General features: G+C 43.0%; 1 protein-coding gene across 1 annotated transcript; it reads right to left on the reverse strand.

Annotated features, from left to right (window-relative positions):
- Positions 1 to 1556: 1556 nt before the first annotated feature.
- cnga1a (cyclic nucleotide gated channel subunit alpha 1a) lies at positions 1557 to 16881 on the reverse strand. The gene is made up of 8 exons (XM_088341413.1): positions 16732 to 16881; positions 12934 to 13016; positions 12794 to 12853; positions 12600 to 12656; positions 12405 to 12509; positions 9504 to 9610; positions 4870 to 5480; positions 1557 to 2713 (listed from the first exon to the last, which is right to left on the reverse strand). Coding segments are annotated over exons 2-8 (1851 nt in total). The 5' UTR covers positions 12936 to 13016; positions 16732 to 16881; the 3' UTR covers positions 1557 to 1804.
- Between the last annotated feature and the right edge of the window lie 218 nt (positions 16882 to 17099).

Raw genomic sequence — 17099 nt, forward strand, 5'->3', positions numbered from 1 at the left:
TTATGTTTTATTACCGTATCATCTTCCAGATCAATCACAACTCTTACAATTGCCGCGGGAATTGTCTAGTTACTATTGGTTTTATTCCAAGCTGTTGGGCAATTTCACTCTGTGATCCGCTCTTAACGGATTAATAAGGTAACCTAGGGGTCTACTGTATTGTGTTTTAGGAAGAGTGAAAGATAATCAAGTCTAATCTCAGCTAGGTAACTATTGAATTCCTAACATGTTTGCGTTGTCCCTTAATCGCAAGCTCCACCGTTTCTTTCTAAAGTACTTGAAAAAGTTGTGACACAGCAGCTGAATGATTTCATATCCGAGAACAATCTTTTCGAATCGATGCAATCAGGATTCAGGGCTGACCACTCTACTGAGACAGCCCTGATTAAGGTAACCAATGATCTTCTACTGGCAATGGACTCTGGCGCTTCATCACTCTTGCTGCTGCTGGACCTTAGTGCTGCCTTTGACACTGTGGACCATAATATCTTACGAGAACGGTTGGAAAAATGGATTGGTCTCTTATGGTTCAGATCCTACCTCTCAGATAGGACGCACTGTGTTAAATATGGTGAAATGACATCTGAGCCCTTTAGTGTTAACAGTGGTGTTCCGCAGGGCTCAGTACTTGGCCCCCTTCTTTTCAGCATTTACATTTTTCCATGAGAAGAGATTATTCGCAAGTATAATATCAGTTTCCATTGCTACGCGAATGACACTTCTGATAGAGGAATCTGCCACACTAAACTGTGGAAATTTGAGATACAACATTGGATGTCACTCAACTTCTTGCGCCTTAACTCTGAAAATACCTTATTGGTCCATCTAAATGCCGCGACTTGTTCTCAAAAACTGCTCTGAACATTGACAATTTTAATATCACCCAGAGTGACTCAGTCAAAAATGTAGTTGGCATTTTTGACCCTGATCTGTCCTTTCAAACACACGTTAAGAATATTACTAGAACAGCTTTTTTTCCATCTTGGCAACATTGCTAAAATTTGTGCTATGCTGTCTCCGTTGGATGCTATAATTCATGCGTTTGCTACCTCCCGTCTCGATGACTGTAATGCGGTCACCCGAAGTCCAAAATCAAGAGCCTTCAGCCGGTACAAAATGCTGCAGCCAGGCTTTTAACTAAGACAAGAAAATTGATCACATGACTCAGATTTTAGCTAACCTACATTGGCTCCCTGTTAGCTTAAGATGTGATTTTAAGGTTCTGTTGGTACTATACAAAATCATGCATGGACTTGCTCCCTCATAGCTTTCAGATATAATTTCGCCCAAAGTTCCGGGCCGGAGCCTTCGCTCTGAAAACGCTAGTCTACTCGTGATCACAAGAGCCAAGAAGAAATCCGCAGGGTTGAGAGCTTTCTCCATTCAGACCCCTGTGCTGTGGAATGCTGAGATTCGATCTACAACCTCAGTGGAAATGTTTAAATATAAGTTTAAAACACTTCTATTCTATAGCATATGAATAACCTAGATTTTATTTTGACAATAACTGTGTATTTTTTGCCCTCATGTAGGATTTAGATGAGGGGATGGCCCTTTGAGACTCTTTGTGATTAAGGGCCTCACAAATAAACATGACTTGACTTGACTCCAGTACGGTTTCGAGAATAATAACTCCATCGATTGTTATATAATATGTAATAATAGTCTTATAGTCAATAACATGTTTGTTCGGGTATTCGTGTTTCTTTATGTAAGCCATGTAATTACTTTCTATTTGTAGACCTCATACGTGGTTGCCATGGTAATGTCAAAGTCCAGATATTTTTGAAGTTTCTAGTCGGGGTTATTTTTTGTCTTTTTCCTCCGCGTCTCTTGCTTCAGCCTCCACCTCGCCTCTCTTCGCTTCTTCCATTTTGTTTCGATCTGTTTCGTCCACTTCAAATTCACCTTCTACTTTTAGTCCTGCCACTCGAACGTCGTCCTTCTTCAGGTCCTCCTCATCGTCTTCTACCTCCTCCCCAGTCAGCCTCTCCAAGTCATTGATACGCTGCCACAAGGACTCATCCGATTTCTCGTATTTCCCGAGAATCTTCTTGAGTTTGGCCTGCATCAGGTCCAGGCTGCCGTACAACTTGTCCACTTTCTCCTCCAACTCCTTGACCTCCGGTTTGATGTTGGCCGGGTCCAGGTCGATCAGGCCGTCTTTGAGCAGGATCTGCCGGCCCTTGTCCTCCAGCATGCCCTTGGCATCCGGGTACTCCACCAGCGATTCCATGAGGTCATCTTTGGACAGGCAGAAGAGGTCGGAGTAGCCGATGCTTCGGATGTTAGCGGTCCTCCTGTTTCCTGCTTTGCTCCCTTTGATGTTGAGGATGCTGATCTCGCCGAAATAACTCCCGCTTCCCAGGACCACGAACTGGGTCACGCCGTCGTCGGCGACCACGGCCAGTTTTCCGTCTTTGATGATGTACATCTCTCGGCCGATGTCGCCTTTTTTACAGATGTAGTCCCCGGGGCTGAAGACCTGAGGCCGGAGCTTGAGGACCAGTTCGATCAGCAGGCCCGCCTCGCAGTCGGCGAAAATACGGACTTTTTTCAAGGTCTCCATGTGGACTTGGATGGCGATCTCGGCTTTCAGTTTATCTGGGAGGTATCTCAGGACCTCGCGCTCGTCCTGCGCGCGACCGTTGTTCCACAGGTAGTCGAACCATTTGATGACGCGCAGTTCCAGCTCCTTGCTTACCTTCCTGACCTATATTTCAAAAAAATTTATCAGTTATGTGACAATCGAATGTTGTTAAAGTAGAGCAGGGGTGGAGAACCCGTTCCTCAAGAGCTGCATGCCCTGCATGTTTTTGGAGTTTCTCTGCTCATTACAGGTGAGTCCAATCACCTGGGTCATCAGCTATGTTAGACTGTGTTCTGGTGTGTTCGGGTTTGTTAGAAGTTTCGACGCTTGCATCTCAGGTCGGGCTGAATTTTTTAGGCCGATCTTACCTCTACTCTTTATACATAGTAACACCAAACTGATTACAATGCTTTACGTTATCGGATTGCCGTCAATATTCCCTTTTCCAATCAAACTATTGCCTGCCTGTTGAAGGATTTTATACATTTGACTATAAAGGATTTTATACGCTTGAATACAAGTTACATTTATTGAGTTTAATGCAAGATTTTCACAGAGTGGGCTTTAGTTCAATAACAGGACCGGCTGTTCGAAATGCATAATATTTTGTCTAGGGAATTTTGATAACAGGACTCTGACGGACGACGGCAGGCGTTGTTTTGAGAACAAGGTGCTGTGTGTGTGTGAGAACAATGGGCGCAAAAAAAATCCTTGGCAAGCCCATGGGAGGAGCCGAGACGCCATCTTGCGGGGAGACGTGGGCCAAGAAGAAAAAGCTAAAGGACTTCAGGAGAGGGCTTCCCAGAAACTCCAACGACGCTAATTCGGTCGTTTTCGATGGAGTACACTTAGACCAAGAGGAAGGCTGCGATTGCAGTAGATAGATGGTGTTATGAGTGCACTGCAGGAAAGAGGTCTAAATATAATGGAAGCTAGAGCTCTTGTTGGTGATAGAAAGGAGTGAAGATGTGTTGAGAAAGGATAGTGGGATTGTGGACGCGTTTTTAAGGATGGGCTGGGCACCCGTATGATGCGGCAGGGGTAAACCAGTGAAAGCTCTCGGGCCCTGCTTTTGAACAAAAGGGTGTGTTGTGTCACCCTGACCCGAGTGACATGGCCGCTTTCTGGTGTCCCGTTTCATCTGGAGGGACGAAAGCATGACCAACTTAGGTGCCGAGGTGCCTAAGTTGTTTGGGTGTTTGGGCAATTGGGTTGGCCATGATCCAAAAATTTTTGTGTGTGTTTTTTTTGCTATTTTTTTCCCTTTTATTTTCTTTGTTATTGTATGTGTTTGTCTTGCTGTCGGTCACCCCTCTTGAGGGATATGACCAAAGTAGATAGATAGATGTCTAGATAGATAGATGTCTAGATAGATGTCTAGATAGATAGATAGATGTCTAGATAGATGTCTAGATGTCTAGATAGATGTCTAGATAGATGTCTAGATAGATGTCTAGGTAGATAGATGTCTAGATGTCTAGATAGATGTCTAGATAGATGTCTAGATAGATGTCTAGATAGATAGATGTCTAGATGTCTAGATAGATGTCTAGATAGATGTCTAGATAGATGTCTAGATAGATAGATGTCTAGATAGATAGATAGATGTCTAGATAGATGTCTAGATAGATGTCTAGATAGATAGATGTCTAGATAGATAGATAGATGTCTAGATAGATAGATGTCTAGATAGATGTCTAGATAGTGTCTAGATAGATGTCTAGATAGATAGATGTCTAGATAGATAGATAGATGTCTAGATAGATAGATGTCTAGATAGATGTCTAGATAGATGTCTAGATGTCTAGATAGATAGATGTCTAGATAGATAGATGTCTAGATTGATGTCTAGATAGATGTCTAAATAGATAGATAGATGTCTAGATTGATGTCTAGATAGATGTCTAGATAGATAGATAGATGTCTAGATAGATAGATGTCTAGATAGATAGATAGATTTCTAGATAGATAGATAGATGTCTAGATAGATAGATGTCTAGATAGATAGATGTCTAGATAGATAGATGTCTAGATAGATAGATAGATAGATGTCTAGATAGATAGATGTCTAGATAGATGTCTAGATAGATAGATAGATAGATAGATAGATAGATAGATAGATAGATAGATAGATAGATAGATAGATAGATAGATAGATAGATAGATAGATAGATAGATAGATAGATAGATAGATAGATAGATAGATAGATAGATAGATAGATAGATAGATTTCCAACACTGTAAACCTACCCAGTCCATCCTGCTACAAATGTTCTTACCTGCATATATTGCTTGATGTTGTCGATCCGAGCCTGAAATTGCGCCTGGGCTGCGTTCATGTTGGAGATCATTGTTGCGATGTTGCCCACAATCGTGGCGAAAATAAGAACACCGACTAAAAAGTCCACCACGTGAAAGATAAACTCAGAATCCAGAGCCGGCGGTGGTGTTTCTCCAATCGTGGTCAGGGTTAACGTAGACCAGTAGAGGCTAAAGGCGTATTTGCGCATGGGCTGGCCGAAAGCCGGCTCCTCCGGATCGTCGAGCGCCGGGTAAACCCACTCGTCCGAGCCAAAACCGATCGACTTTGAGAAGGAGAAGTAGAAGCAAGCGTTCCAGTGGATAATGATAAGAATGTACATGATTAAGTTGGCAATACGGAAGATGTTGGGGTAGTTGGTTTTGGTTTCCGTCTTGGTGAAGAACTCCAGCATGCGGCCGATCCTGAGGAGTTTATTGACTCGGATCTCGGGGTAGTCCAGACCCAGAAAGAGGTACAGGAAGTCCGTCGGCAGCATGGAGACCACGTCCAGCCGAAACTGGAAGCTTTGGACGTAGCGATCGCGAAGTAGCTTCTCGTCTTTGACCATCAGACCTTGTTCGAGGTAACCTGCAAAATCAGAATATACACATATACATGAATAAATAAATCTATACAGTAATCCCTCGGTTTTCGCGGTTAATGGGAACCAAGACCAACTGCGAAAACTGAAAATCAGCGAAGTAGCGGCGCCCCTGAGTACAGTACAGTCTATACAGTATACCCTCCCTGTATACATTACACCATATAGAATACGGGTAGATCAAAGCGGCGCCATGCCTTTCCAGCAGCTCCCCTGTTATCTCTCACTTTTTGTGATTTTTTTTGTTTTATTGTCTGCTTCTATCTTCGGTGTTTTTCTTCCCGTTTTGACAACTACACTATGGATTACTTCTATCCTATGGACATGGGTTTTAGCGCACAAAAATGCGTTTATTCAAGGAATCAACTCCTTGCCCTGAAAAATTCTTGTGCCGGCGTGATGAAGGGGCCTATCGTGGAGGAAGAACTGGAGCTAGCTAAGCGGCTAGCGGTGTTATAAGTCTTCGGTACCATCCGCAATCATGGTAAATGCGAACTCACTACCAAATGAGATCAACGAGTGCTGGTGGAAAACATTGAAGCGCACAGGGAGCGCAGTTGCTGTGTTTTGCGGAAACGTGGCTCACGTTTAGCATTCTGAAAGCTAACGTGTAGCCACCCGGAACTACCCGGAGAAATCCGGCTTCAGCGTCGCTATACAGAGACACGAAAGCCTACGGGAATCAGAGAGGAGACGGACTCGCTAACACGAGGTGGTGTATCCCTGGACACAAAAGAAAAGATTTCCATCTGCCGCAGGGATGTCGAACTTTTGGACTGGCGTGTGACGTCATCCACTCCGCTACAAGCACCCCTAGGGCATCATGTTCATCTGTTAATAAACAACGGGGTAGACTGCTGGAAGTGTGAATTTCCCTACGGGGATGAATTAAGTATCTATCTATCTATCTATCTATCTATCTATCTATCTATCTATCTCTATCTAGAGAGAGAGTGAAATTCATGTTATAACAAAAAAAAAACCTGTAAAATATGTATGTACACGGAATAGGACTGCGGCGAAACCACTACGAAGCATTCAGTATGATTGTATTAACCGCTGTTCGCAGTTCATTTCGCTTGTTAACACTACCGGTTACATATTGAAAATAAAAACAGTGAAAATGTGATATTTGATGAGTGTTTGTGAAGCCTTTTGGGAAACAACAGTTAAAAAAACGGTCCGTGTTCATTTTAATGAAAGTGTAAGAGCTACCTTCTGACAATAACAACATACTTTAGCTAGCGGCATCGAACGGCTTTTACAACAAATACACGAAACCACACACATTAGACGTGTTTAGGTAGTACAAACAACCGCTCGCTTTTGGTATAAAAAAGTCAAACTTGAGATATATACCGTATTTTCCGCACTATAAGGCGCACATAAAATCTGATTTTTTTTTTAAAAAGCTGACTATGCGCCTTATAATCCGGTGCGCCTTATATGTGGATCAATATTGAATTACAAGGTCTCGCAACTTACGGTAAGCAGCCACCGACTCCATTTTTCGCGTAGAAGAAGAAGTGCGCTGTGCATACTGGGAAATATTAAACAACGATTCTCTTTTATTTGTGCGTTTGTATAAAGACCCTGTAATGGCTCCTATTAAGAGACACGCTTACAACGCAGAGTTTAAACTCAAGGCGATCTGTCACGCAGTAGAACCCGGGAATAGAGCAGCAGCGAGAGAGTTCAACATTAATGAATCGAACACGAGAGTGGCTCGAGCCAGCAGAATTAAGAGTCCCCCTAGGAACTCGCTAACTGAACAATGGTTCCATGGGTGAATTATGTAAAACCCACTACAACGTTTTACATTTATTATGTTATTGCTTTACTGTTATTGTTTTGCACTTGTTGTTTTTGCACATTACGAGTGTCACTATATTGCGATTGCACTAACATTTAATTTACCATAACAGTATCCGACGTTTTTTTGCGTGTTGACTAAATGGAGGAAAAGTAAAATGTTATGCCTTGCTGCTGTTCAAAGATGTTAAAGATGTGTCACCTCAGAGAAAATAATAAAACGGCTGTTTATTCATTTTGGGAGTATATGGAGTTGTGGAAAGCTTGTTTGTTATCTATTAATAAAGTTTGACTGACCTATCTGACTGTTTTGTTGACATTCCCTTTAGCGCGGCACCAACTAACGGTTGCATAACGTAACTACATCCTCTACTGTAGCCAAGTCAAGTCACATTTATTTATGACGCCCTTAATCACAAAAATGTCTCAAAGGACTGCACAGGATTACAATTACAAAATTGCACAATTACCTGATCTTAAACCAGCATGCACTTATAGCGCCTTATAATGGGGTGCGCCTTATGTATGGAAAAAGTTTAAAAATATATCATTCATTGAAGGTGCGCCTTATAACACCATGCGCCTTATAGTGCAGAAAATACGGTACTTACGTCGCGTCGCCGAGTTCCCTTCTTGATAAACTTAGCGCCACATAAGAAGGGGGTGAGGTGGGAGGAGTTGAAGGGGGGCGGGTGAGCGAAGCGGCAATGACTAAGCATTGTGTCAGGGCCTCCCCGTCCCCTTCACAATAAGAGTGTCCACACCGTGTCCTCAGTTGACATAAGCTCGCGCTCAATGGCGTCAAGTCAATAAATGCTTTTATTTAGAAGGTAAGGTATATTTTTTAGACCCGCAAAGCTCTGAACCCGCAAAAGTGGAACCGCGAACTAACGAAGTTCCACTGTATATATAATCAAATATTTAATTCCAGCTACCGCAGCCTCCCCGTGTGGAGTTTGCATGTTCTCCCTGTGCCTGTGTGGGATTCTTCCAGGCATTCCGGTTTCATCCCACATTCCGAAAATGAGTGTCAGGTTGATTGGCCGGTGCAGTGAAACGAGTGTATTTTATGCCTCCATGTGCCCTGCAAATGGCAACCAGTTTAGGGTGTCCCCTGCCCACTGCCCGAAAATGGCTGAGATGGAATCCAGCTGCATTAGTGAGGATAAGCGGCATGGATATATATTGTAACTACTACTCATGTGTGATTGACGTGTATAGGGTTTTTGTGTGACGTGACAAGCTGGTTAAGTTGAGTTGCGGGTGGATGCAGAAAGGGAGGTGGGGGGAAAGAGACTGCAAATTAAAAATGACAATCAATTTGAAGACTCCCACTTTCAACTCAAGGATTATCCTTCCTTTGTTTCTTGAATTCCCTCCTTAATTTTTATAATAGTCCTAACCGTTGACTGGGTATGGTGATACAACTTAGCAAGGATGGTGATCTGTTTGCCCACTTCATATTACTCAAAGAATTGCAAGCTTCACATCCATGGTTATGTTTTTTGTCATGATTGCTGATTCTGGGCACCTGTGGCTGCTCCATCGGTGCCAACTGCCACGGGACGTGATTGGCTGTTGGACTCTTTTTAAACTCCCGTCATTCGAAAAGAACTTGTCAGACCGTCTGCGAACCTATGCTCTCAGCGAGGCAAGCTTTTGTACTCTCCGACACTTTACTGCCCCGTTTCCTGCCACCAATAGCAACCAGGCATCTTAGAGACATAACTCATCACAGGCACTAACACCCTAAAATTTGAATTATGTAAGTTTTAGGGCAGCCGAAATAATTTGTTGTTGATGCTGTATAGTGGGAGAAAGGCCTCAAGTCGGGTCCGAAAACTGTCACAGTTGCCATGGCGCCCAATTGGCCCCGCCCGTGGGCGCCAGCTGAAGCTTGTTGACGGATTGGCTCCCTGTCAGTATTTAAACTCTGTCCTGACACTCCCCTTTTGTCGGTCCGTCTGCGAATCTCCGTTTTTACACGGCAAGCCCTTTTTCGCCTGTCCTGTGTTTTTGCTCTTGTTTTTCTCCCGCTACGATCTGTTTTGATCTCGACCACGTCTGCTCTCCCGTCCCGAATGACAACCTGTTTTGATCTCGACCATGTCTGTTCTCCTGCCCCGAATAACGATCCATTTTTGATTTCTCCTCTCCTGGTTTTCGTCTTTTTTTATTAAGTTTGTTTTGTTTTTTACCCGTTCTGGTCCTGACGAGCATATCAGTCAGATAGATGAGGTCAGAGCCGTAGTCCAGGAAAACCCAATAAATCAGGTAGTTGTGCTGCAACTCCTCAAAGCACGCCCTGTTTACACAACAACAGAAAATAGATTTAGAATTGTCTTTATTGTCAATGTAGATTACAAGATTAGGTGTGGCATCCAGACTGGGCAGAGAACAGCTGATGATTTTCTGGGCTGAGATGATGACTCTCTGTAAGGTTATCCTGTCTTAGACCCAACATACCACACATTGAAGTGTGTGTGTGTGTGATACTTTTAAAATAATAAATATTCAAAAAACTCATTTATGAACACACATGAAACTAAATTTGCACCCTTTGTGGAACAACATCACTGGGAGGATTAAAATAGGGTCCCCGAAGAGTTTCATAACACAAATATTGCAAGCTAAAGTATTTCTAAGGACTATTCAATGTCACGGTGGCCATGGCGCCCTATTGGCCCCGCCCGTGTGGCGCCAGCTGCGGCTCGTTGACAGATTGGCTTCCCTTCTATTTAAGCTCAGAGCTCTCGCTCTCCATTTATCAGTCCATCAACGAACCTCTACCCCGCAAGACGTGGGTTTTGACTCTACCTGCATTTCCTGTCCGGTATCGTTCCGGTCTATTTTTATCCTGTTTATTAATCACTCCAGTTTTCGTTCCCGTCTAGTTTGTCCTGTTTAATTTCGATATCCTGTTTCGATATTAATCCTGTCTGTCCCGATCTATCCGGTATCGACCCCATCTGTCCAATATCCGTTCTGGCAATTGGTTTCAATCTTGTCGGCCTCTGGCTTCCTGTCATTCCACGCCAGACTGCTGCCTAACGTGCATGACTCCCCATTTCCCGTAAAATAAAAGGCTTGTGTGAGAAACGTCATGCATTTGGGTTCTCAACCAGTTCCGGTTCATTAGAATTCAATTTCTTACCATCAATTAGCACAAAAAAGTTTATTTAAAATAGTACAAAACTGTAAACCTGAAATGTGAAACACTGAAAACCAAAAATAAAGCACATGAAAAATAAAGAATGAAAATGATTAAACAGTGATTTTGAAGTTACTATTAAAATATACAATATAAAATCATTAATAACTGCCAGGCGTATAATAAAAAGCTCGTTTTAGGTGTTCATTAAATTCAAACAACAAAAAAAGCATTTATGGGGGTAATAAAATCTTGTCATACAACAAAGTGATAAAGAAAGAAGTAAAACTGTTGAGAGGTTTGAAAATCAAACCACACAAGCAAGTTAATTATACTCTGAGTAAAAAGAGGTGGTCAAATTTAAAATGAAAAGTTTATTGCTTGCACAATCTCGCTCTCTTTCTATTTTTAAGGACATTTTTTTTCGATATACTCGCTTTTAGTGGACAGGAGAGTGACAAGAAAACAGGAGGAGAATTGAATGTCAGAACCAGAACGGAAACAGGACAATTGCGTGACGTTTACCACAAGTTTTATTGAAAGAAAGAGGAAGGATCCGGTGTTTGCTGGACGCAGGAAGCAAGTTGCTCTCAGATTCGGACTGGGATCCAAACACTGAAGTGGATCGTCCGTAGCGAGCGATGGCGGTGTCAGGGACGGAAAAACTGGTCGGTAGCCGGGACTGGGAGAGCTAGGCGTGGTCGGGGTCGGAAACGAGTCGTAAGCCAGATCGGGAGAGTAGACATAGTCGGGGACAAAAAGAGGTCGTAAGCCGGGACGGGAGAACAGATGCGGTCAGGAGCAAAACGGGTCGTAGCCGGAGACAGACGGGAGCAAAAACGGTACAGGTGGGAGTCAGGGTTGAAAATGGCTTGCCTAGTAAACACTGAGGTTCGCAGACGGACTGACAACACGGGACAGGCAGGACTGGGTTCAAATAGTGACAGGAAGCCAATCAGAACCCGTGGCGGTTGGCAGGCACAGCTGAGTCACATCAATAATTATGACAATGAATTGATTATGATAGTACGGTAGTCGGCGCAGTCTTTTGCAACAAACGGGTCACACTCACTCATTCGCCTAGGTAAAATAAGAATAATAGAATATCAAACTCTTGCCTGTTTATGAATTAAAACTGCCGATCTATATATGTTATCTATGAAGTATTTGCATGTTAACATTAGCCTAAGTTTGGCTAGCAGCTAACAAAAATATGGAAGAGGAAGGACACATGAACATTTGAGTCATTGTCTTTGTGATCAAAGTTTTTAGGAGCTCCTATTTTAGCGGTGTTCTCCATGTTTTCTTCCTTCTAGGACACCAACTCCGCCCCCAGTGGAAGCCAGCTTCCAACAGCTCGCCTCACCTTAGATATGAAGTATTTGCATGTTAACATTAGCCTAAGTTTGGCTAGTGGCTTACAAAAAAATAGAAGAGGAAGGAACACATGAACATTTGAGTAATTGTCTTTGTGGTAAATGTTTTTAGAGCTCCTATTTTAGCAGTGTTCTCCATGTTTTCTTCCTTCTAGGACACCAACTCCGCCCCCAGTGGAAGCCAGCTTCCAACAGCTCGCCTCACCTTAGATATGAAGTATTTGCATGTTAACATTAGCCTAAGTTTGGCTAGCAGCTAACAAAAATATGGAAGAGGAAGGACACATGAACATTTGAGTCATTGTCTTTGTGGTAGAGCTCATATTTTAGCGGTGTTCTCCATGTTTTCTTCCTTCTAGGACACCAACTCCGCCCCCGGTGGAAGCCAGCTTCAAACGACTCGCCTCACCTTAGATCTGAAATCATTCTTTCAAGTTTCTTTTGGGGTTTTATTATTCTTTCGACTAAAACCAAATGTGGTTTTGGTCATTTTCTGCAAGAAAAACTCCAGTAGCGCTATTTTAGCGTTTCCTAGTGCTAATCATGCTCCCAAAAATACTAGGAAAGCTCACCTGGCAATAATCATGGTCCAGTTGTACATCACCGGCAATGTCACGATGAACAGCCAGTTGTAATAGAGATTTCCAGCAGGGTTAATGACAAATAACTCTTTGGGCCTGTCGGAAAAAAAGAACAGAACGTCTAAATAATTCAAATCCCATTTAATCCCCATTCGATTCCCATTATACGACGTCTGATGCACATACTTATCGACGTCCTTCTTCGTTTCCTTTTCACCGGTTCCTTTTTCTTGATTGTCCTTTCTGCGCATAGAAAACACGTTTACACAGCAATCCGTTTTCTTTATTTCGAAATGTAATGACTTCCCCACCCAACTCCTTTCAGAACTAGGTAAAAACCTCAGATTGGCTCTTTCCGACTCCTCCAGAACAGTCCTTACCCGTCGTTGTTGTTACTGTTGTTCCTGTTGAGTCGACGGTCGAGCGGTTGAAGCGCAATCCTGCAGAAAATGATGTTTGTGAAAGGTCACTAAGAGCCCTTATAGGAATAAAAAAAGCCTACTTAACCCTCATAACTCACATTTTGAGATTCGGGTCTGATGCACCCGGTGGTTCCGACTCCTGAGTTATGTTGAAGTAGCCGAAGTAGTCATGGCAGCCCTTCTATAGAGGCGCAGTCATATAATACATCAAAAGAGAATTTGCGAGGGTGGATAAATATGAAATTCATGAAGCCTTCCGGCAGTTCTATTCAGTTAGGGGCCTAGGACCAACCAGTGAACTGAATTGTCAGGACCAGAACGGAGACCGGACCCACTTGGGTGCGTTTCTCTTATTGGGAAGAAGGGAAAGGATAGTACACAAGATCCGTAGCAGGTTGCTCGGACGCGGAAGCAGTATTTTGGTGGCGAGCGATGACGGGGAAAAAACAGATCAGTAGCCGGGACGGGGGAGCAAAATCGTAGTCGAGATCAGAAAAGGGTCGTAGCCGGGAAACAGACGGGAATCAGAACAGGAGAGAATCAGGGTCGAAAAGCTTGCCTAGCATCAGCTGAGGTTCGCAGACGGACTGACAACCGGTGACAGGAAGACGGGGGTATAAAAAGACAGGTAGCCAATCAGCGTCCGAGGCAGTTGGCGCGAAAGGAGGTGGTTCAGGTGCCTTGCATCAGACTGGGAGGTTCGGGTTCGCGCCCCGGCCGAGTCATTCCTAAGACTTAAAAAGTGGTCGGCGGCGCCCTCTATTGGCTGCGGCTGCATCGGCTCGCTACAACGGGTCAGGTGCAATCGACATTTCGTTCTGTGTACATTGTTACACAGAATGACAATACAAGGAAATTATTATTATTATTATTATTATTATCATGACATGAATTGCATTCAAAGAGATACGGAGTGCATTTTAGTTTACTGGATTTCTGAAATTTCTACAGTTTTTGACACTGAGCGCAACAGATGTAGGTCCAGTATACATTCATGACATGAATACGTTTGAAGGTGGAATTGTTGTGCTGTGGGGGATAGATCTTAGGTAAAAACTCGAAATTTGTACTGACCATGAAAATGATCATGACAATGTACACTACTGTACCTGTCACGACCAGAACAGAATCAGGACCCAAATGTGTAGCGTTTACCACAAGTTTTATTGAAAGAAAGAGGACGAGCTGCGCCCACGGTGCTAGCCTGACGCGGGAAGCAAGTCGCTCTCGCAATCGGATTATGATCCGAATACGGAAATGGATCTTCCGTAGCGGGTGATGACGGCGACAGGGACGGAAAAACAGGTCGATAGCAAGAACGGAGAGCAAAAACGTGGTCGGGGTCAGAAACGGGTCATAAGCCGGGACGGGAGAGCAGACGTGGTCGGGATCAAAAAACAGGTCGTAGCCGGAGACAAACGGGGATATCAGGAACAGACAGGTGGAAAAACGGGTGCAAAAACGGGACAGGCGGGAGTCAGGGTCAAAAAGGCTTGCCTTGTATCAACAGAGGTTCGCAGACGGACTGACAACAGGAGAGTGACAGGGCAGGGTTTAAATAGGGACAGGGAGCCAATCAGCGACAAATGAGCGTGCGCAGGTGATTCCAATCGGTAATCATGACAGTACCTTCCAAAATTTTGGGTCGCTTAGAAATGTCCATTTTTTGACGAAAGCAATGTTTTTTTACCCCCCAAAAATCTTTTTTTTTCTAATTTTCTCAATGTCTCATCTATATTTTTAATTTACAGTATGCTGCAACTCATTCCAATAATAAAAAAGGGTGACTTTTTTATATAAAACACTTTTGAATGTAGCTATTTAGCAAGCTATCTATCTAGTCGACTTTTTACATTCTTTTCCATGCTGTCTAGCTAACATTTGATCTTTTTTGCTTATTATCAAGCTAAATTTTGGCCCCCTTTCTAGCTAGCTATCAAATCTTTTTTTAGCTTGCTATCTGGCGATCTAGTTATCTTTTGACTCTTTTATCTATCGATCTAGCTCCCTTTTAGTTTTTTACCTGTTTACCTTTCTGTCAAGAACCAGAACAGGAGGAGAACCCAAATGCGTGACGTTTCTCACAAAAGCTTTTATTTTACGGGAAATGGGGCAGTCATGCATGTTAACCCAAATGCCAGTGATTCGGCGATCTTTGGGAGGCAGACGTAAGGCAGCAGCCTGGAATGACAGGAAGCCAGAAGCCGACGAGATTGATACCAATTGCACGAGCAGATATCGGACAGCTCGTGTCGATACCGGACAGGAAGGGACAGAGAGGATAGATAATGAAACAGGATATTGAAAATAAACAGGACAAACTAGAGGGGAACGAAAACTGGAGAGAATAATTAACAAGACAAAAATAGAAGGGAACGAAACTGGAAACCGATATTAAACACGACGGGAACAATACCGGACAGGAAATGCCAACAGGAAACAGGAACGAGTCAAAACCCACGACTTGAGGGGCAGAGGTTCGTTGACAGACTTACAAAGGAAAAATGAGAGCACTGAGCTCAAATAGAAGGAAATCCAATCCGTCAATGAGCCGCAGCTGGCGCCACACGGGCGGGGCCAATTGGGCGCCATGGCAACTGTGACAATTTTAACACATCAAAAGCTCTGATTTACAGTCAATGGATAATTCTTTTCACATTTTCTTAGTTTAAGTTTTTTTCCTTGTGCTATTTTAATGTAATTCATAAGAGAACTCTGGTTACACCTTTTATTCGAATGGTTTCTATAAATAGGTCAAACATTGTAAAAACGTGAGAAGTACATACCGTAAATTCCGGACTATAGAGCGCACCTGATTATAAGCCGCACCCACCACATTTTAAGAGGATAACCGCATTTGTACTTACACAAGCCGCACCTGCATACAAGCCGCATGCACCCACATTGAAACATGTAACACAATCACGAAATTAACCCAAACCCAACTTTGGGTCCCGCAATTGTAACTGAATATGAAGTACACAGTCCAAAAACAACAGCTGACAAATTGAATGTAAAATGATACCGGTACTTGAGATATGACGCAGACCTGCAGAGTCCGGGTCTCGTTGAAAATAATCCAAGGAAAAAAAAAGGATATTTCCAAAGATAAGGGTGGGAAAAATAAAAAATAATAAAAATAAATTTACTCCACTTCCCATCAGCCCCCGTTGTATTCGCCCCTTCTTTTTGAATCGCCCGCGGAAAACATATCAGAATAAGTCTCTAAAATAAATACATTACAAAAATATACAGTTGCAAATACATATTATACATGGTTACACATATTTACAAAGAAAGACGGTACACCGAGAGAGTTTTCAAAGCTTTAATAATAATATTATAACTTTCATCCCAAACCGTGTCTGTGAAGGGTAGCAAAATGCTACTAGCAACACGCTCGCAACACAAAGAAACGGGTCTGTTAATAAAAAATACGGTACTTGTAAAAATCATGGTAAACCGTGCTCATGTTCCCCCTTATAACTGACGACATTAAAGTCATCTTCCCCAGGATGGGAAAGAGACTTTGTCATATAGATGTCGTCCTACGCTCCTTTATTCCAAAACACGCTTGCAGCACACTCGCATATATTCCACCGGTCTAAATCTTACCTTCCGTACTCGAGCGCCACTGCCGGTTGTTAGAAAAAATACATAAATTGGCCGCATCACTGGATAAGCCGCAGGGTTGAACATTTGGGAAAAAAGTAGCGGCTTATAGTCCGGAATTTACGGTACTTGGAATACTGCGACCAGGCCAAAGGTTTCTTTGATTTCTTTTCTTAATATGAGAATTGTAATGAATCAAAACAAAAGCTCCACTTTCCTATCGACTTTAAATGCAACGACCGAAAAGAGCAAAAATATATTTTAACATTCAGTGCTTTTCCTACCTTAGCCTCCAGCTAACAAATCCCTTTCCTCCCCTGCAAAAAAGTGCAGCTGAACGCCATCCTCAGCGTATAATCGGACAGAAATACCAACGTGCCAAACTGACACCTAAAAAGCATCTGGGACTAAATTAATAGTGTCACACAGATTTACCGAGCCTAGAAAGGGATTAGGAGGGATTAGAAGCGTCTGAGAAGGGAGAGCCAAGTCCAGCGTGTAGCCCCCCCACGCAGAGATTGATACTTTCTCGAAGTGGACAAGCTGAGGACTAAAAGGTATTACCTGATAAAGTGTATACTTTTCGGCAGTTTTTGGGGTGGGTGGTCGAGAGGTGCAATATCAGAAGATTCAGGCTCACCACCCGCATACT

Source organism: Urocampus carinirostris, chromosome 8 (assembly GCF_059441175.1).
Source record: "Urocampus carinirostris isolate Australia breed hairy pipefish chromosome 8, RoL_Ucar_1.0, whole genome shotgun sequence".
Lineage (NCBI taxonomy): Eukaryota > Metazoa > Chordata > Actinopteri > Syngnathiformes > Syngnathidae > Urocampus > Urocampus carinirostris.

Excerpts from the sequence above, each read along its gene's own strand:
- cnga1a (XM_088341413.1), bottom strand. Across the intron at positions 5,481-9,503 it reads GCTCGTCAGGACCAGAACGG|GTTACCTCGAACAAGGTCTG; the intron begins GTAAAAAACAAA and ends CTGATTTTGCAG. Across the intron at positions 2,714-4,869 it reads ACATCAAGCAATATATGCAG|GTCAGGAAGGTAAGCAAGGA; the intron begins GTAAGAACATTT and ends TTTGAAATATAG.